The sequence below is a fragment of the Vidua chalybeata genome, chromosome 17, assembly GCF_026979565.1.
Source record: "Vidua chalybeata isolate OUT-0048 chromosome 17, bVidCha1 merged haplotype, whole genome shotgun sequence".
NCBI lineage: Eukaryota > Metazoa > Chordata > Aves > Passeriformes > Viduidae > Vidua > Vidua chalybeata.
This window is the reverse complement of record NC_071546.1, coordinates 8,080,723-8,101,506: the sequence shown is the minus strand read 5'-3', so window position 1 is coordinate 8,101,506 and position 20,784 is coordinate 8,080,723. Positions and strand designations below refer to the sequence as shown.

The following is a 20,784-nucleotide window of genomic DNA, read 5'->3' as shown; positions in this document are numbered from 1 at the left end:
ACACAAATAGGAAGTGGACCTGAGCAACTGCCAAGCTATTGGGTCTATCAGCTTATTTGACTCCAGGAAATGCTGAGCTCTGCCAAAAGCTTTGCAGCTGTGTTAGGAATATTCTGTAGCTGAGCTACCAAAGTCCCTGGAAATGGGCCAGGCTTTCCAAAGAAAAGGTTTTGGTGTCGATGTCATGGCCACCCAATGGGTGACAGAGCCCATTTCCCACCTGGCTGCACACAAGTTAAATATTTGCTGCCCTTTGTACATTCCCTCTGTTTTGTACGTGGCTCCATTCATGTCCTTGGGCCTACTCAGATATCCCCAGACACTCCTACATTTACACATTTTACCTCAGGCATTCTTCCCCTGAGGAAAGTACTTAAGAATGCTGCAATAGGCATTGCTGAAGTCCATGAATGGCTCTGCAAGCCAGCAGTAAAATACTCCAGCCAAGTAAAGGTAGCCACCTCTCCAGCTACTACAAACAGGGATTTTGGGAAAGCAAGAACACAACTTAAGCACTGATGTATAAAAAATACCAGTCCAAGAGGAAAGAAAATTAACAGCACAGAAGCAGCATTGTTGATCTTAATGTGATAGAGGATTTTTGGTTCAGATAAAATATTCCACAAGTCAGCAACATTCTTTCTCTGGGGCAAATCAGAGATTTTAATCTGAAAATGCAATTTCTAATCCATAAACTCTCTTCCACCCTTTTTTTGAATTCAATATCTGGTCTCATACCAAATGCTGACACAGACTCCACCCAGGACAAATGGTGTACTTACAAACCTCTTGCCCGAGAGCTCCTTGCTCCTCAGAAAGTGTGGTTAACTTCCAGGAATCTCCTGGTCAGCAGCCTTGGAGTGCAGAACAAGCACATACCTGTTGATCATCTACTTGAAAGTGGCAAGGAAACCCTTTGATTAATTTAGGTATGAGAACTTGCAGTTACTGGTGCTGATTACAGTGAGCTTTTCTTGAAAGAGGGTTGAGCTGGTTCTCTGGATGCCAAAATCATTTTGCTTTAGAGCCTGCAATTTTTACTTACAAGGAAATTTTTGCCATTACCTTTTCCTCTCCTAGGAAATCAGTTTCCTCCTCTGCATCTTCACTGCTCTTCTCACTGCGCTCCAAGGCATCCAAGAGCCCAACACATTTTCTTCGGGGTGAGACAAACTCTTTTTCATATTCCACACATAGGCTGGGTGCTCCATCTCCATTTACTGCCATCACAGCAGAACACAGGAGACAAATTCACATTCCACATTCTCTCCTGCATTTTCTTTAATTTAGTGATAGCTCCCCATCTTACAAAGCAACCCACAAATATGTGTTGATGAATTAAATAATCTTCCACCTCTTGCAAAATTGCATTATATAATTTAGTAAGAAGACTGCTTTTATACATAACTTCCAAAATTGCTGAAGCATTTGTTACCACAACCTGGCAGACTACTTTCAAACTTTTCCTTAAGTCTCTTAACCCCAAAATGGCTTAGGATCAATGGGAAAAAGCCTTACTGCAGCAGCTGTTCAATTATTTTAGATGTATGGATTTTCCCAAAACTGAATTCCAGAGTTTTTAAGAGATTTTGGTACAAAATATGATTTATTACTTTTAAACAGAGAAAGTTTTTTTAAAGCCTACAATTCTTACAGTATCAATACCCATAAGACACAGTTACCAAGGTCCTAAATTACATATATTTTCACTAATCAGAATCCAGGTTTCAAATATAAGAATTTTGATCTGTAAGTAGGGTTAAATTAGTATCAGCTTGATATTTCTGTAAGGCATTACCTTCAAAATGTATTTCCACTACTTTGTGAAATTACTAAGTCAGTTACTAAGGAAAGTCACTGTTTTGATAAGAATGGGAGTATATTATGACCACTATGACTACAGGGGAGTTTTGACATTGCAACTGATGCAATGCAACTGAAAATCTCTATTAAACAGGAAATGCAGCTTCATCCCTTCACCTCCAGTCACACATTCCAGCCCATCCTTTGAGATGGATCTGGCAGTCAAGTGTATGGAAGGTAAAGAAACTGCTTCAGCAAAGCTCAGCTGCTCACTCTGCAACTGCACAAAAGATGGACTCAAATCAAAGGATGGAACAAAAAGTGCACAGTTGGAAACTAAGAGGGAGAAAAAAAGTGGTGAATAAAGTAGTCGCTTTTAACAATAACCAGCAATCCCACTGGCTGTTACCAGGCTTTTTTAAGCTTTATTGGTAACAACTGGCTTAAATGCAATGTGAACTCATCCTCACACTCATAACTGATCAGGAACCAGAGATTTAAACAAACTTCACTGTTCTGTTCCAAACCAGAAAGCAGTCTAGAGTGCTGAAAGAATATCTGACATGAGAAACACTTTATTCTTTGGCATTAGCTACCCACAAAATTTTAAATATGGTTTTGTTCCCATGTCCTTTTTGTTTTCTTAGATTACTGAGTAAGTGTCATCCATACAACAGGATGAAATGAGGACACATGGAAGGCAGTGCTAGGCAGAAAGAGACTTCCAGGTTTTATTTTCCAAAGTATCTGTGATACTCCACAAAAAACTCTTCCTCCTCCTCTGTGGGATACTTTTGCCAGCCCCATCTGCCTCTTTTCTCTGCAACTGCAACTGTTTTCCCCCATTTTCTAATGCTTAACTATGTCCCTTCTGACCAGACTTTTACATCAGTCTTTGAGCTCTCCTTACTTTCTCTCCCATTCCAGTTTCCATCTGCTTGATCCTCACTTTTGTGGTTCAGCTTAAAACAAAAAAAAGTGTATCTGTGAGAATCCAAACATTACCTTTCCTTTTCCTCTTCAAACTTGGAACATGGTCATCCAGGTTTTTAGCCTTTTGCAGGGAGAGGACCTGCTCAGATGAAGTAGACGGTGCTGCATTGCTTTCACTTGGGGAACCAGCATGTCCAGGAGGGCACTGAGGCAGGGGTGGGGGCATCTGCAAGGAGTGTACAAAGTGTTACAACAGGCAAAGGCCACTTTTCCACTCCATCTGTGACCAAAAATCTCAGCAACAATCCAAAGACATCGCCTTTTCCCCAAATAACCTTTGGTAGCAAGACTGCTACACACTCTGGGTTTATGGGCGTCTGAAAAAAAGGATCAAACAGCTCCCAAGTGACACAGCTGAAGTGCAGTAAGGAGGCTTAACTTTAAGTGACCTGGTACCAGAAAAAGGATCATGACCTGTTAAAGAACAATCACTTCCTAACAATCAGCTATCCCTGCAGCAACAGCTCCTTCTGACAAAGCACATCGGGTTGTGGTTTTGATTTATCATGAAACTGTCACTCATGATCAGAAAAGATCATCATGTCCTGCGGCATCATCCATATGTAACTAATTCGTCTGAACAACTTGTATTTGGCTAAAGCATCTTCCAAGAACTTGTCCAAGTCTGTAAATGAAATTTTTAAGTGCTTATTTTAATCTTAACCTCTGTTTTGGGAGCAAAGAATTTCCCATTCTGGCTTCCAGCCCATTTCTTGCTATAACCTTCTCCAGTGAATTAGGAAGCCTTTTTTACAATATTACTTTTTAAATCAAGGAACTTTTACAGACAACATCAGCTTCCTAATGCTAATAGAGAAGCTGTTTTAGTAAAGACAACCCAGTGTTGAACTGCAATAACAACTGATGGTTTGTATTACTCTTTATTACTAGTCAGCTTCCATTTAAATTTTGGGGTATGATCCTTCCGCACGCATAACCTCTCCCTGAGATAGAAAGCCTCTGGATGCCAGTATCTGTTCCAGGATTTGCATAGCAGCCAAAACATACATGTTTATTTAGGAGGAACCGGAAGAGGAAGTTGTTTTTGTGATCTAAGCTAATGAGTTGCCCAGCATAAGAACAACATCCTGTCCCAGATCACTCTTGGAGAAAGATGAGGCATACCTCCTTTCCAGTAAATCTTCCACTGTTTGGAAGTGATAAGTGACTCTCTGTTGGGCAGGCTTGCGAGGAGCAGAGAGCTGGACCCAGTGATCCTTAAGCAACCCTTCCAATTTGAGATCATCTGTGATTCTCTCACATCTCTAACCTAGCTTAGCATTCCTAGTTTCCAACACTATTCAGGAAAGTGGTTGTTCATTTTTTGGGTTTTTTTTAAAGACACTTACAATTTCTTGAGCAACACGGAAGAAGCAGGAGACACTTCTGACCGCGTACCCGAAGTTGTCATAAACGTTCACATAGGGACGGACCCACGAAGGCAGTTTGCCTCTGACATCACAAGTTGTGAACCTGGGCAGGATGGGAAAACCTGAGAATTATTGTCAGGTTGGGCTAAATTAATTAAACAAACCCTAGATCACTATCTGTCTTAGGTTGCAATGCAAGATGTGGCCAGGGTGTGTTTTCTGTTGCCATCTGTTAGAACCAGGTGGGGCAGTTATCTTTGGTTAATGGGTCAGCCATTAGAGCCAGGTGGGGCAGTTTTCTTTTATCTCTTCCACCCATCCTCCCTCCGGGAAATATCTTCTGTTAATGGGCCATTGAGTCTCACTGCATGGCTGACAAAATTCCATCATCCCATTGGGGGATGCTCAAGCATTCCTACCTGGATATAATCTGAGACTTGGAACACCACAGTCAGCCTTTTCCCACTGGGTTTCCAGAGGAAGACCAGGCCCATCTATACCACCACTGGGTTTCCAGAGGAAAATTCCACCCTTCTACAGGATCTCTGCTTCAACAGAACCACACCTGTCACTGCAGGAGGACTGCAGCCATCATTTAATAGGACTACTACTAACACTGTGCCACAGGGTTTCAGGTCATAATCTGACTCTGTCAATGTTGGTTTGTATTACTGCATTTTAATTTTTATTTTCCTAATAAAGAACTATTTTTTCTACTCCCATATCTTTGCCTGAGAGCAAATTTCAAAATTATAATAATTTGGAGGGAAGGAGTTTATATTTTCCATTTCAAGAGAGGCTCCTGCCTTCCTTAGCTGACACCTGTCTTTTCAAACCAAGACACTATCCAAAAGGACAAGAGAAGAGCAGCAACACAAATAAAGACATAACAGTGCAGTAAATATAATGGGGTGATGCCTTCACTCATGAGAAAGGGCTTTGCTGATTCCATGTACTATCAATTAAACTTCTGTTGCCTATAATGTACATATTCTACTAGTCAGCATTACAGAAATGGATATTAATGCAGTATAATGTTAATATACAATATGACTATAAATAGTATTGTTTCAGTAACATAATCTGTCCTCATTTCCATACTTCTCTCAAAACACTGCAGTGCTGCTGACTGCCATCTCAAACGAAAGATGGAGAAAATGCAAAACCAGAAGTTGTTGTCACATAATTTCCTGTGGTATTGCAAACATGAATTCCAAAAATTGGTTTATTTTCCATTAAAAGCATTAACCTCCTTCTGTAGCTCCAAGACTACATAGCTGGGGAGCAGAAGATATTTTCTTGAAGCAGTGCAATATTTATATAACCTGTTATAGAAATCAGTTTTATTATTATGAACTGTAGCCTTTCCCAAGCAACAGCATCAGCACATTTATATCCAAAATACCAACACCTATGGTGGGATATAAAGCTGTTGATGTTGTTGATGCCCCACCCCTGGAAGTGCTCAAGGGCAGGTTGGTCGGGGCTTGGGGCAACCTGGCCTGGTAGAAGGCCCTTGGCAGGGGGTTGGAATGAGAAGAGCTTTAAGGTTCCTTTCAGCCCCAAATGTTCTGGGATTCAGTGAGCCAGGGCTTACCTGTGGTCACACAGGAAGATGGCCCCGTAGTCCTGGCGGTGCCTGATGACCCGGCCGATGGCCTGGTTGACAGCGCGGGACGCTTGCTGACTGTACCACTCACGCCCAGACAGATACTGCGAGAGGTAGGAGGAAGAATTAACATTATTTACCAGGTAAAATGTATTCTTTGTGCTGTACAGTCACTATTTCTTTCCTAAAGAAATAAAAAGTGAAGCACAGATGTTGAAGAGTATCAACCAGATGTACTGACAAATCTCAAAGAGCTGAGGAAAACCAAAGACAGGTGGACTCAAAAATCACACCTGACTTATAGAGCACAGAAAACTCAAGTAGCAATGTCCAGCTGGAGAGGCTATTTCCTGTATGGTGCACTCAGAGCCTTGGCAATACAACAGACTCTCCATATTCTTTGAGACCTGTAGATCAGACTAAACTGTAACATCATTCATTCTTGTGCCTGAAGCAATAGAACACCAAACCCAAACACGCCAACACACACCACCACACTTCCAAAACAATGAGTCCCGAAACAGCCAGCACAGGCCATCCTTCCTGCCCACGCTCTCTCTGGATGAAATACATCCCTCAGAATGAGAGATGGATAAACACACATAGAAGGATTTTGTAAACTTTAATTACAACCTTTATTGGAGCTTATATTTAAGACTGTGCCAGAATTTGGAACTCTCAACACTATTAAAAGAAGGTGGAATTTGTGACAAATTCCCAAGGCTGTTTGAATTTTTGATATTCATGGTCCCACAAGGCTGAGAGGATAACAAAACCCAAAACCCACTGGGACAAGAGGGAGAACCAATGACACGAATATGCAAACAGCCAAGAGTGAGAAGCTGCCCAGTCTTACCTGTGCACCTGCACCACTTCTCCTCATCTCATCCAGGAATTGCATCTTTAAAATTACTCTGGGCTCCATACGAGGGGGAAATGGAAGCCCAGTAATGATGACTCCTCGTCCATTTATGTCTGCAAAGTCCAAGCCTTCACTGGCCTGCAGGGACAGTTTTCCATCATCAACAGGGTTTGAAGTGAGGGGTTTCAGAGCAATTCAGCAGTTGTTGGCCCTTTTTCTCCATTCAATTAACTCCCTGGACAAGTGTACTTTATCAATAGTTTCAGTGAATAATTTTTTTTTTCTTTTATTACCAAGAGTTTAAACTTGGCTTTTTCCTGTGCCAAAGCACAGCTCAGCCAACCCTGTTAATGGCTGTCCTGCCCCTGGATAAGAGCAGCTGTACTGAGAACATGTCAACACCTTTGTTTAAACCTTCCACACCCTGGGTTGTTAATAAGACATAACAACATAGCAAACCTTCTCTGACAGTAAAAATTAACAGAATCACTTCAAAGCAATAACAGAAAGCCATCAGATTCACCAGACTATAGTGCCATGTCCAGCAGCTGTGCTGTTGACATCCCATCAAGTATTTGTCACTCATGTTCCCTGTACATGCTCACTGTGCTGGCAAATAATTAATGAAATGAATAAAGTTGAACAGACTGAAAAAAAAAATCAAGGGAAAAAAAAAAGCTGTTTTGTTTTTCAGCTGAATCAATTCTCCAAATCTCCGCAACAAGCATGGAGAGAGCTACGTCTTTCCTTCACTCCAACAGCCTCTTTGGAGACTGGGACCAAAGTTGCAAAAGAAGTCGTATCTTCTCCTGGTACACAGGAAACAGCAGCAAAGGGCTCTAAGAGTAATTTCACCAATATTTCCACTGATAAACATAAGTCAATTTACCAGCACTGGAAGATGCAAAGGAAAGGCCATGAAATGTGTCCAGAGAACAGGAAGTTAATAAAGCAAGTGTTTTAAAGCTAAGTATTACGTTTGGTTTGCAGCAGTGTTGTTTTTAGCTTGTTTCATTACAGTTCTCCAGAACAGCTGTTCTCATCTAATGGGTTATGTTTTCAGTGAGCAGCCAGCATGAAACGCAAGTAAGATGCTCATCCACTTCAGAGAAATTAAAAGCGTCCCTTCAATAAAAACAGGAGTGAATCATACAGAAATGTGACCTAATTTTGAAAAAACTTCAGAGCACTTGTTTTTCCCCCACATATAATTACAGTCAAATAATTAGAAATATATTTAAATCCAAAATGAAGTTTTTTTCCTATCAATTATATAATCTGATCTCAGATGAAACAAATTATCAGTTACATTACCTTGCCCCGACACACTGCCAAAAAAGCAGCTCCATTGGACTTAGGACAGGCAACTTTATCATAGTAGGCATCAATAACCTAAAATATAAACAAGTTTAAGAGGAAGAATGGTATTAGCCTGTACTAACTAAATTTGACTTGTACACCAAGATCTAAACTGTGATTAATTTGGCTTAGTATAATTGTCTTTACTTTTAACTAATTGTAAGTTTGAGAAGCCATTTTCTAAGCAAAATCCTCATATCACTGTGAAATCCAGAATACATCTGGGTAAGCATAAAAAAATTCAGATACTTCTGATAAGATCAGAAGACCATAAGATCATAAAAAGATCATAAGACCATCTTGTGTTTCTGCAGATCGTTGCAGAAACAGACAAAACATGAAAGCAATTATTAGATATTAATTATTCCAAGAAGCAAAAAGAATGGTTATAAATAAACAGGATGACAGTGCACAATTCTTAAACATCCAAATCAGGATGAGCTGGGAGGAAAAATCCTGCAGAACATTTACAAATGCTGACTACTGAAGTGACAGCTTTCCACCAGCTCAATTACTCAGCACTTGTGTACGTTAGCTGCTGTTATGTCACCAGATTTAAATGAAGACTGAACCCTGCATGGCCAGACAAGAGAGGAAAGGAAGGACACACAAGAAAACTACACTTCAAAGTAGCAGTCAGAGTTTTACTTTCACCCTAGGCCAAAAACGGTGGTGTTTCACACCCAAACACACCTAGAGAAGGTCATTAAACATAGAAACAATTTCTGAAAATGATAGAGGTACATAATGCAAATAATCAACCTCTGAAAAGCTTCCTTTGTTCCTGGGTTCCACAAACATTGGCTTTACTTCTTCTATTCTTTTGGCAAAATCATGCTCCTGTTAGAAAGAGAAGGAGCAGGTCAGAAATGCCAAGTGTGCTCACACCACAAGAACAGAAACACTCAGAAATGGTCACTACACTTCCCCACCACAGCCTGCTCCACTCCTGCCAAACACAGGAAGAGATGGAAGCAGAAACACGCAACCCCCCGAGAGCACTAGCAGTGATTCCTTGCAGTTGGTGCACCTCAGACATCAGGCAGACGGGAGAGTTCCAGCACTCACCTCCCAGTCCCACTCCACAGCATGAAACCTCTGCCCCTGCCTTTTCAAGGAGCATTTAAACCAGAACTGTTCTAGCAAATCTCACCAGGGACATTCAACTCATGAGCACAGAAGTACCAGAAGTTACAGCTGCAATGGTTACAAATTAAAGGAGAAATGCTCATATTGGGATTTTTCCCCCCAAGTGTTGAAACACGGAGATCAATTTTAATTCAGAGGTTTAATAAAGAAAGGTCTGGTGAACTAAATAAAATGTGACATCAGATGGAATAATATATTAAGATTCTTTTGGGTTTGGTTTCTACAGCACTGCACTTCAGTATATTGTGATCAAAATAAAAGAAGCCTTACCTGAGATTTTACATTCCAGATTTTATAATTAATTTACTTATTAATAAAGAATTTTTCACAGAATCCCAGAACCTTTTGGGTTGGAAGGGACCTTAATAATCATCTAGTTCCAGCCCCCTGCCATGAGCAGCAACATCTTCCACTGGAAGGTTTTAATTAACATGGTTAAATGGAAGAACTCCAAGCTGCCTGATGCAAGTAACCAAACCACCTAACAAAGACAGAACAATGAACATACTCTCCAATATTCCAGGCTCTTATCCATGACAGGATACGATGGAAAGAACACCAGCAGCCCATGTGGCACAACTCGCACAAGGTTACCTGCAGGGAGAGAAGACAAGTGTGTAGCTGAGGGCATTTTCATCCTGGGATGGAGAACATGGACTGCAGAGGAAAAACAACAGCATGGCCTCCTTCCAAAATATTTGTGTATCCAAAGTTGTTTCACTTCTTAAAATCATTTTATAATCTTGTCAAGGTGTAAACTTTAACACAGAAGCCAAACTAGCTTACATTTCTCCTCCACATCCTTCAAGCATTCCTAGATTTAACAGATTCTTTTCAATTATGTTAGCCAAGATACACAAATTATCTTCTTTTATTCTGTCTTTATGTGTTATGACTTTGTAATTCTATTATATTTATAAAACATTACCAAAACAATAAATGCTGACTTAAGGCAGGCTTGACACAGTTTAAAATATCACTAAAAATTGCACTGATTTCCTGTGATCCTCAATTGCTCTGCTCATCCTTGGCTGCATGATCTCTGGCTATTGATTTCCTAGTTTGAGCCACTTTCTAACAGTGTTTAGGAACCACATTTTTCACCCAAACACAAACTCCTGACAATAAAAATGAAGTCCAGACTTGGAAATATGAAGCCAGAGACTCAATTTTGTGTGCTATTGCAGCAGCCAGCTGCCTTGAGCAAGCAGAAACACAGAAAACCTGACAGCAGTGAGATATACACTGCAATCCTTTACCTTTCTCTTACTGCATCTTCTTTAGCATTGCCCTTTCTAAATTTCCAATAATCCTGGGCATGAACCCATTTCTGAAATCCACACACTTCACTTACCAATTGTTTTCCCCAGAGAAGATAAATAATCCTCTGAAAACCTACAAAGAAGAAAAATCAAATAACACCATTGCATCTCCTTTTCTATGTTTTTCATCCCCACTGACTTCCTTTGATATTCATCTAAAATAACATTTCCAGACTCCCAGGTGCTCTCCCTCCTGTGGCAATCATCAACACCAAGGGCAAGAATTAATAATACCTTGACTACATTTTATTAATACTATGAAATATTCTTACTGATAGTTCTGAAGATGCTCTAAGCTTCAATATTTCAAAATGCACAGGTAGAAATGGGCAGCCATGTGAGTAGCAACACACGTGAGAGTTCTGCCAGGAAGTCTGCCAAGCCTGACTAACATTACAATGATTTAAAGTAATAATTGATGAATTAGGTGTGGCGTTGCTGGAGCACAAGTTGGTTGCTATGGTTGTTACTTAGTAAATCACTTTGCCTTTGGCTGAAGAAGTTCTGCTGTCCAATGAGCCATATTTATGTTCTTCCAGACCTGACTGAAAACTCCCCTGTTCTCTCATGCCTTTATGTTCCTTCTTTTTTTTCATACCCTGTAGTTTTATGTACTGTTTTCCCAGAAAATTTATATATGCAGGGAAAAAACCTAACATATATACCTTTATAAGACCTACAAATACCAGTATCAACACAGAGATGTTGTCAAAACAGAGTGAACACAGTGAACATCTTTCCTTCAAAAAACCCCCATGTTCTAAAGCCCTGGAGGGGTGGAATCCCCAGCCCTCCTTCTTTAAAAGACAGCATCTTCAACAGAAATACACTGAAATGGTACACTAAAATTTCTGAAAATGAGAAAGGCAGTCTGAGGGTTTTCCAGACTTCTCTGTAAAAATCCATTACAGTTGCTGAGTCCCTTTCCAGTTCTGTGGAACATTTGGCCTTTGCTGGCAGCAGAAGCACTGCCAACTCTGAACAACAGAGACAAAGTGATGGAAGACTAGACGAGCAAGAAAAATGATGATGAATAGCTTGACAAATATTGGGACATATTTGCCTTAAGAAGGCAACCCAGAGATGAAAGAGAGGCTGGGCATGGTGACAAGCGTTAAATATAAAAATAGTTATTGCAAAGGCCGGTCATGTTTCAAGTCAATTAAGCCTTCAGCAAAAAAAAAAAATTGGATGGGGTTCAGTGCACTCCTGGGGGATGGTTATGGGTGCAGGTCCCAGCCGAAGCTGGTCAAGGCCATCAAGGACTATCAGTGCCTTGGTACCTGATCCCTTCCAGACCTTCAGTAGGAGTGGTTAAAGGGTGCATTCAGCATTTATCCAAGAAAACCACTAAGGATCCCTTACTTAGCCAGCATACTCCTGTTAACAGAACCCAAAACGTTGGAACTCTAAACTTCAAAGCAGGATTCCACATGGAAGTTCATTACCTTCTTTCATAGGTGGAAGTAAGCACAGTTCCATCAGGTCCCTTTGGAATGATCCCAACCCAGAGCTGGTGTTTATCAATTACATGAGGATTCTCCAGGCAAACAGGAAAAGGGCTGGAGAAAAAAAGAGGAAGATCCCAGTCATACCCATTATATGATTCCCAGTTCCAGAACCATAGAATGGTTTGGTTGGAAGAAACCTTAAAATTCATCTCATTCCACGCCCTGCCATGGGCAGGGACACCTTCCACTACCCCATGCTGCTCCAAGCCCTATCCAGCTTGGCCTTGGACACTTCCAGGGATGGGGCAGCCACAGCTTCTCTGGGCAAACAGAGCACTTTAAAATCCTGAGATAAAACCTAAATCCACGAGAGCAGATTGTGCATTTCTCAGGAATGGCAGTGTTCCCACACCCAGGTACTCACATCTGCATTTCCATTGTGAATGATGAGAGGGGGGAGAGTGTCCCACTGGTGAGGATGATTGTCCTGACTCCCTGTCGAACGAGCTCATGCATGCTGTACCCAGGGCTGAAACACCAATAGCTTAAAGTCTTCCCTGCATTAAATAAAAACAAAACACTAAGAAGTCAGTCAAAGTGGAAAAACTAGACTATGACCAGCATATGGCACACTGCACCTGAACTTCTGAGAGTAAACCAGACAACATCCAAAGTTAAAATTCCAGATGGACGGTATGTCCTGCTTTGGTTCTTCCCAGATTTAACAACTTTTAATTAAAACATCACTGCTTCCTCATAATCTAATAAGAAAGTATGTCCCACCTTGCACTTGCTTGAAAAAAGAACCCTTTCTTTATGAGGAATTTCCTATATAACTATACAGGGTATAAATCTTTCACCTAAACTTCCCACGTTCCCCAGAGTCAGCTCCCAAACATTTCAATTTCTGCTCAAATCTTTTGTGGGATGTGGTGACATACATATATATATATATGTGTGTGTGTGTGTATGTATGTATGTATTTTAGTGTGTGACTCTGAAAATATGTAAGTTGTTTTGAAAAATAAATAAATGTCATCAGTAATTTCTTTCATTGCTCAGCTCAAGCTTGCTGAAAACTGCATCAGCTTGTTAGAGACACAGGCACAAGGGAATGAAAACCATATCCATATCAAGAACAAGAGCAGCCAAATGAAACATCAGCTTTTGTTTCTGTTTCTGATTTTCATGCTTAGTTTCAGTAATAAAAATAAATACCTCTCACCCAAGTATTACGTGCATTTCTTTGAAATTTACACACGTCAATCAAAGCCTTCATTTCCAAAATAAAAGGCTGATGTTTTCAGGAAATCCCCATTAATATTTACCCAGTGAGTCACTTACTGCTTAGAATTACAAGTGAACATTTAGCTAAAAGTTTTACCCTTCCTTTGTTTGGACAGAAACATCCAGACAATGCCCAAATTCTAGAAGACTCACATTCCAAAATTCAGCAAATTCTCTATCTTTCTAACTCACACTAACAATTGGTGCAAATTAGTTTGGATCTGTGTATGGACAAGCCAGTGAGTATCTACAGACAACAGAGTCACTCAGCCAGGAACCCAAGAAATCCCAGCACAAAACCAAACTGGGCTGATATGGGATGGCCTGGAAAAGGACACCAGTCCCTCATGTCTGCTCCTCCAGTGCTCAGCTGGAAACACATTTCTGTAACCCAGCATGACAACTGCCAAGCACAAGTTCCCACTTCCTTGACAAGTTGGGACTGCTGTACATTTTTAACCTGGTGTGCTGCAATGATGTCTTTAAGCTTAACAACAATAAATCATTTTTCAAGGTCCCATTCACCAGCAGGAAGTGCTGGGTGTTAAACAAAGCTGATCTCTGCAGCAGCTTTTTCCATTCCTGGTAAAAGGACAGCTAATGCAAGGAGAAATGGCTTGGTAATAGTTTACAACATGATGGTTTGGAGCAAACCATGAATGGGAGCATTTTAACTTAAACTGCAACAGTCCAATATTGTAGACATAAACAGCATATGTTCCCAGATGACTCAGGCAAGAATCTCATCAGCTACCCCAAGCTATGCCCCTTCTGCTCACCAACTACTTTGTAGAGAATGATGTTTGAGTGGATAATTTCCACAAAATCCCTGGAAAACAGCTGTTCTTAAGTGTTTGAATTATTTCTATACCATTTGCTGTCACACTACAGGAATCCAGAGACTCCATCTAACATGTCTGGCCTCTGCTAAGCTTATAGAAAGCACAAGTCTCAGCATACTCAGGTGTGTTACGCAGGTACTTGCAAACACCATTCTTATTTGAAAAACAAATATATCTACTGAATCACAGAATCTATCTACTGAATCACAGAATTCCCTCACTGCTTTGTATTTCTGTCCTCCAAATTGTGCAATTAACCTAAAAATGTTTGTATTAGCCTTTTCCTGCACCCATCTTTAACCAAATCTACTCAGAATTATTCCTGTATCTTAAAACTCCAATTGAGGAATATCTTGGGAAAGCAACATTTAGAGATTACCAAACAGCACTAACTTCATGGAAACATTTAAGGGGATATTATGTGCAAACCCAGGAAATTCTTGGAAATTCATTCTTTGAAAAATGTTACTTTTGTCCTTAAAAGAATGACTTCCATGAAACAGATACTTACATACTCATGAGCACTTAACTGAGTAATTAAGTAGATAGTTATGAGACAAAGTATTTACAAAAATCCCTGAAGAGTGCTCTGTTAAGAAGGCTTAGATAAAGGGATCTGCATGCATCTTCTCTAATTGAAAATGTTTTGTTTTCAACCTAATTATTAAAAAGAAAAAAAAATTAAAAATCAGAAAGAATGAATGCTGCAGTCCAACAAAGCCAAGTTTGGTGCTGCTTTATGGGAGCATTAGGATAAGCCTTTGATTCAGAAGCCAAGTTTCTTTTCTTCTAAATATATAATTTTGAAGAACAGTTATATTGAGGTAGTTCCAGATACTGGGATCTGCAGAGCATAAGGAACAAAACGGGTGGGAGGAGAGAGACAAGGAGAGGGAGAAATCCCAGTTGAACTGGAAAAATATAGTTGAAGCTGAAACTGTCAAGAACTGACAACGCATCCTCAAAGTTGCTCAATTTAGGAAGTTTCGCAAAGCAGGTGATCCCAGAAAAGATAAACATGCCCCAAGGCAAGGCATTTTCTGCCTATGGATTCACATGATCTGGACAAGATCTCTGGCACATCACATGAACCTTCCCTACAGAGCTCCAAAAATGAGCCAATAAAGTGTAACACCTCCACAATGTAAATTATTTCAGAGAATGGAATGGAATCTACTCTTATACCAACTCTGACAAACATTTTTGCCATCATAACTGTACCTGAACCCCCTTCTTGCCACAGGCAGTTACAGCCTTATTCAACATCAATTTTGTGTTTAACTCAACAAAGTTGCACAGAGAAATCCAGCTGGTATGAGGAGGACAGAACCTGTCATGAACTTCAGTATCAGCCTGAGGGCTGGAAGAGAGTTCCCCATGCTTGGCTGCTCTGAAGATTTTCTCTACAATAATACACACAATTCCATGATGGAGATGATCTTTCACCAGAATCATTGCCCTAAAAGAACTCCAGCAGTGCACAAAACACCAATGGTACAAGACATTTTCATATTGAGATCCCCTTCAGAAATAACTATAAAAGTGAAAAGCTTGTTCCCAGCTCATTGTATCCACAATGGAGCTGCACTTGTTTTCTTCTATTTGAATCAGAAAGGAGCAGTTGAGGAGTTTTGAATCCAGCTTTTGCATGAACCTCCCCAAGAACAGGCCTGTACCTTGTCTTTTTGAAGATGCTGAGTTCCAGAGATCTGTCCTTTGTTTCTTTTTCTGATTACCATTATCCACATGAATATGTACCTGAAGGAAAGTAACAAACATTTCTAGCAATGGTTGCAGAAACAAACTTGAACTTCATCCCTCAAAAAACACCTGGCCTACAGTAATAGTAATTCATGCAATTAGTGCCACTATTACAGTGTTACTAAGGTCATATAATTTCCTGTCTCTTTCCTATTTTGCTTCCAATATTTCATAACTAAGGAGCAAAGAAGTGCATCACCATCCAACCAGTCATTTTTGAGTCCAATGATGGGAAGAGCTTTTCATGGGCTGACCCAAGCAGAGACCAAGAACCCAATTATTTGGGTATTTCCACCAGCATAAACCACACAGATTAAATGCAGAAGACTATAGTGGTGGAAAGATTTGCTTCATTTGGCAACAAAAATAGTATCAAGTCTAAATGTGATATCTATAAAAAGATCTGTTCCTAAAATTCATCATAACAACACATCCCCTAAATTCCAAACTTTAAACAAATTAAAACAACTTCAGGCAGGAGGTTCAGTGGTTCTGCTGCATTTGCTTAGCAGTGGGCTAAACTAAAAATACTTTAGTGGAAGAGCACATTGATTCTTGCTTAATATCCAATCTCAAAATTTTCTGAAATTTACATTTGCAGCACTGTCATAATTTAATTTACAAACTCCTTTTAAAATGGTGGTTTTCTTCAGAATCTAAATTAAATACAGTTCCTTTGTTGTTTTTTTGGTTTTTTTTTGTGGTTTTTTTTGGGTGGTTTTTTTTGTTTTTTTTTTTGTTTTGTTTTGTTTTTTTTTTGTTCTGTCCTCTTTTTTTCTCCCTGTAATCAACATCATGTGCTGTACTATCCACATCCTTCCAAGTCTGAGATACACAAAGCACAGACATTAAATGCTGTGAGGAAAAATGCAGCACACAAAGCCTCCCATACCTTGTAATATTTAGATATTGCCTGACGTGGCAGGAACCCTGTTGTGACTCCTTCTGGGGGATCCATGCTGAACACTGTCTGGAAAATGGAGGGAAACAGAATCACAGAATTATTTAGGTTGGAAATGACCTCCAAGATGGTTGAGTCCAACCTGTGACTGATCCCCCACCTTGTCACCAGCCCAGAGCACTGAGTGCCACATCCAGGCATTCCTCTAACACCTTCAGGGATGGGAACTCCACCACCTCCCTTCAATGCCTGACCACCCTTTCCATGAAGAAACTCTTCCTGATGTCCAACCTGAACCTACCCTGGCACTGCATGAGGTCATTCCTTCTTGTCCTGTCCCTTGTTCCCTGGGAGCAGAGCCTGGCTGCACCCTCCTGCCAGGGCGTTGGGAGGGTGAGAAGGTCTCCCCTGAGCCTCCTTTTCTCCAGGCTGAGCCCCCCCAGCTCCCTCAGCCTCTCCTGGTGCTCCAGCCCCTTCCCCAGCTCCATTCCCTTCTCTGGACATGCTCCAGCCCCTCAATGTCCTTCTTGTCATGAGGGGCTCAGAACTGGACACAGGATTCAAGGTGAAGTCTCACCACTGCCCAGCACAGAGGGACAGTGACCTCCCTGGTCCTGCTGGCCACTTTATTTTTGATACATACATACACACACATCCTTCTGGTAAAACCCCTAATGTGTCTTTGCACTGAGAACTGTCTCCACAAAAGTTACTGCTGCAATAACCTTAAATTTATTTCCTTACTCTTGTTTTCAAATAAGACAGAGAACCTTGAATAAATGTGGTTCTTCCAGGCAATTCCTGCTACCCACATGGTGCTCTTATTGTTCCAAAAACTGCAAGCCAGTATCTAAATATACTCAAACTATACAAATGACAATATTATTATTCACACTGTTCATGACTGTGGATAAACAAACACTCTAAGGAGATCAGTCACAACCAAGCAAAGAAGAACTTTTTGAGTTCCTTCAGTTTAAAATTTCATCTGTGGCCCCTCTGCTAATAACACTCTGCTTAGAAAAATAATCAAGTTGTAATCATATCTAATTGTCCATATATTAAATTAAAAGCTTCTATCAGAGTTATGCTTCCCCCCCCTTTCCTACATGTGATGTCTCATGAATACAGATGATGCTCTTTAAAACATAAAGCATCCCAGTGCAACTTCAATGAAAACAGCTGTGGTTCTCAAATATTTACAACTCTGTTAATTTTTCTAAACAAAATTTCTCCAGACATTGATAGGAATTACCCAAGCTCATAAGAGTATCAGCAAGTTACAAGATGTTCCCCAGCAAATAAAAAAAAAAAAAAAAAAGCACAATTCCTGGAAATATTTACTTCTCAAAAATAGCCAAAGATTTGGTGTACTAAAGACATTTTGATAAGTGTTCTTTGAAAAGGAAGAAAAAAATTACTATTCATTAAAACAAGCTGGTGATAGATTAATACTCAAAGACTCTGCAAGAAGCAAGCACTGTGTATCCAACAAACACTCTGTCCATGTCCCACCCGTCTCAGGATGACAAACTTTCCCCTGGCAGATCCTTTGCAGGCACTGTTCATGTGCATGTGCTCAGCAGCAGAAAAGGGATCTGAGCTTTCCCCTCCAAATTCAAGTCTCCTTTTATCTATCCAAGCCCAAAAGAGCACACACAGACAATTATTCCCAGTCTTGGACAACAGCCCCTGGGATCAGGGGACCTGGTTTTTACTTCTGAATTTACTCATCTCTCAGCTTTCAAACCTTGAGAAACCAATTTAAATTAGGCTCACCTGGCCTTCCCTCAGAACAGCAACATCTCCCAGTACAAACCATTTGGTACCAGTGTACACAAATCACTACAACTGTACTGGAACACACATGAAGGCTTTGTTTAGCCACTGCTAGAAAAATGAAATCCTGTGTATGCCACTGAATGCACCCTCACAAACACCCATCTATTCAGAGTTCAGTGCTGCAAACCTTCCAGGACCATTCCAAACACACCCAGGTGACTTGTGGTGGTTTGTTGTTTTATAATTGTTCTTTGTTAATCAGTTTATAATGGTTTGTTCCATGTACCCCATTCTGTTCCCCTAATTGTTTAGCTCTAAGTTGTTTATTCCAATATTTTCCCACCAAGTACCTGTCAAACCCCATGTCAGTCTCCCCAGTCCCTCCCTTACCTCCTTATATGTCCCTGTCAATCCCCACTGCACTGCTCCCTACCCCTGCCTGTCAAGTTGAACACACCCTGTTTGTTCCAGAACATTCCCTGCCTGCTGCCCCTTCCCTAGTATCCCACTGGACTGTTAAGCCTGCTCCCTCCCCTGTGCTGCCTTCATTGGACTACCCCAGTTGTGTTCCCCTTCCCCAAAGCTTCCCTACTGGATGAGAGTTGTTTCCACCCCTCATACCCTCCCCTCTTCAAAATAAGCTGCAACCCTCAGTCCTGTGCCTGCTTGTCCCTGAAGCGCCTCGGTAACAAAGTGCCTTGGAAGTCACACAAGTGGCCCCTCTCTGTTCCTCCCTCTTGGATCCTGGCCTTGTTCAGAAGCCGTGTTTCCCACGCCACAGCCTGCTGCAGGGAGCTGCTGCTCCCTGTGAGCACTGCAGAGGTGTCACAAGAGACCTGGGGGCAGCCACTCTGGCCACTGCCAGTGTGCTAGCCAGGAGACCTCCACGCCGTGGCCGCAGCCCGGGCAACTGCAACTTGTCTTTATCATACAGCTCTGCGAGGCTTGAAGGTATTTTTCATTTTCAGTTTTAAACAGAGTGTTAATCTCTGGTGCCCTTTTGCACACATATATTAGACAGACTACTGGCCCACTGCACCTCTGAATTTTATGGGGCTTGGGATTTTCATAATCAAAGTTTTGGAAGTGCACGACAGGGAGATGACAGCATTATGTGGATACCCATAAATGTCGCATTCCGTTCCTATGGAACTGAAAAGATTTTTGGTTTAGACATCTCCTAAGTTAATAATTAAATTTTAAAAATACTGTAAAATTATCTTTTGTTTGCTCTTTTCCTTAGCCTCTCTTGTTATTTCATGAGATGATCTCATATTCCCAAACACTGCTGCAAACAAGTTCAATGACCCAGCTCCACCTGGTGGATGCTAAGCCCAGCCAAAACTTAAATCCAGCATCTCCAAAAAGGGAGACCAGAACTACCAAAGAACACCCTGGGTAAAAATCAGATTAATCCATCCCATCAGGCAGCAGCTTTCTCCTCAAAAACTACAAACTTGCACCATTGCACAAGTGTACATGCCAACAAGAATAAAATTGATCCAATATCTTTCCACATCTTTTTAACCAACTCTTCTATCCTTCAGATATTTATAGAAGCAGCATTAAATATTTACCTGGATAATATCTGAGACCTTATGCAATCCAGATGTATTGACAAATATCCCAGTACCTGGAGAAAGCAACAAAAGATTACTCTTAAAACACAAATATACATCCTCTTGTGTATAGCCACACCTTATCTGAACAGCTCAACACTCTGAATATGACTTGAAAATATTCTCAGAAACAAATAATTTATTTCAAGTTTTTCATCATTATCCAAGATGCAAAGAGAAATATAAAACTGGCATTCCATGTCTGACACACTGGGAAGCTGTCACCCCAGAAAATTAAATACACTTAATAAAGATCTTCTTCATCTTAAAAATGGGAAAGGAGCTAATTAAAGCAGCAATTAGAGGAGCAGTTAATATATGAAATACACTGATGGTGGGGATTTTGCAGCAGAAATGATCAACAGATGGACCTGTCAGGCCAGAATGCAAATGGCCTAAAAGGAGAAAGGTGCTGGGCAAAGAAAAAAGGAAGGGTGGATGTGTCATCCAAGGATGTCCTTGCAGAACTGACAGTCTGTATTCTACTCTCTTCAATGTTTTTTCTGAAGAATCTGCTGGTAAGAGCTAAATAATTTTCTTAACACATGTAGAAGTTGAAACATTTTCTTTACAGAAGAGCAATTTAAGAACAAGATGCTGATAAACACTAGAACAGAAGCTTGTTAAATCAAGGAAGGAAAAAACCCATATTATACAATTCTCCACCTTCCTAT

The 20,784-nt window shown here is 40.6% G+C and overlaps 1 protein-coding gene across 11 annotated transcripts in view; it reads right to left on the bottom strand.

The window, feature by feature from the left end:
* RTEL1 (regulator of telomere elongation helicase 1) overlaps positions 1–20,784 on the bottom strand; it is a 45,345-nt gene that overhangs the window by 15,124 nt on the left and 9,437 nt on the right. For all 11 annotated transcript variants that reach the window (XR_008433902.1, XR_008433901.1, XM_053958824.1 and 8 more), the window contains 14 exons: positions 20,069–20,124; positions 16,701–16,778; positions 15,724–15,805; positions 12,343–12,475; positions 11,916–12,029; positions 10,500–10,540; positions 9,654–9,739; positions 8,759–8,836; positions 7,952–8,029; positions 6,632–6,775; positions 5,764–5,879; positions 4,146–4,269; positions 2,809–2,962; positions 1,066–1,220 (listed from right to left, as the gene is read on the bottom strand). Coding sequence is in view for 9 of the 11 variants with exons in the window: in XM_053958824.1 (XP_053814799.1) it covers positions 1,066–1,220; positions 2,809–2,962; positions 4,146–4,269; positions 5,764–5,879; positions 6,632–6,775; positions 7,952–8,029; positions 8,759–8,836; positions 9,654–9,739; positions 10,500–10,540; positions 11,916–12,029; positions 12,343–12,475; positions 15,724–15,805; positions 16,701–16,778; positions 20,069–20,124 (1,439 nt within the window). In the remaining 2 variants the exon portion in view is untranslated. The remainder of the gene's footprint in view (positions 1–1,065; positions 1,221–2,808; positions 2,963–4,145; positions 4,270–5,763; positions 5,880–6,631; positions 6,776–7,951; positions 8,030–8,758; positions 8,837–9,653; positions 9,740–10,499; positions 10,541–11,915; positions 12,030–12,342; positions 12,476–15,723; positions 15,806–16,700; positions 16,779–20,068; positions 20,125–20,784) is intronic.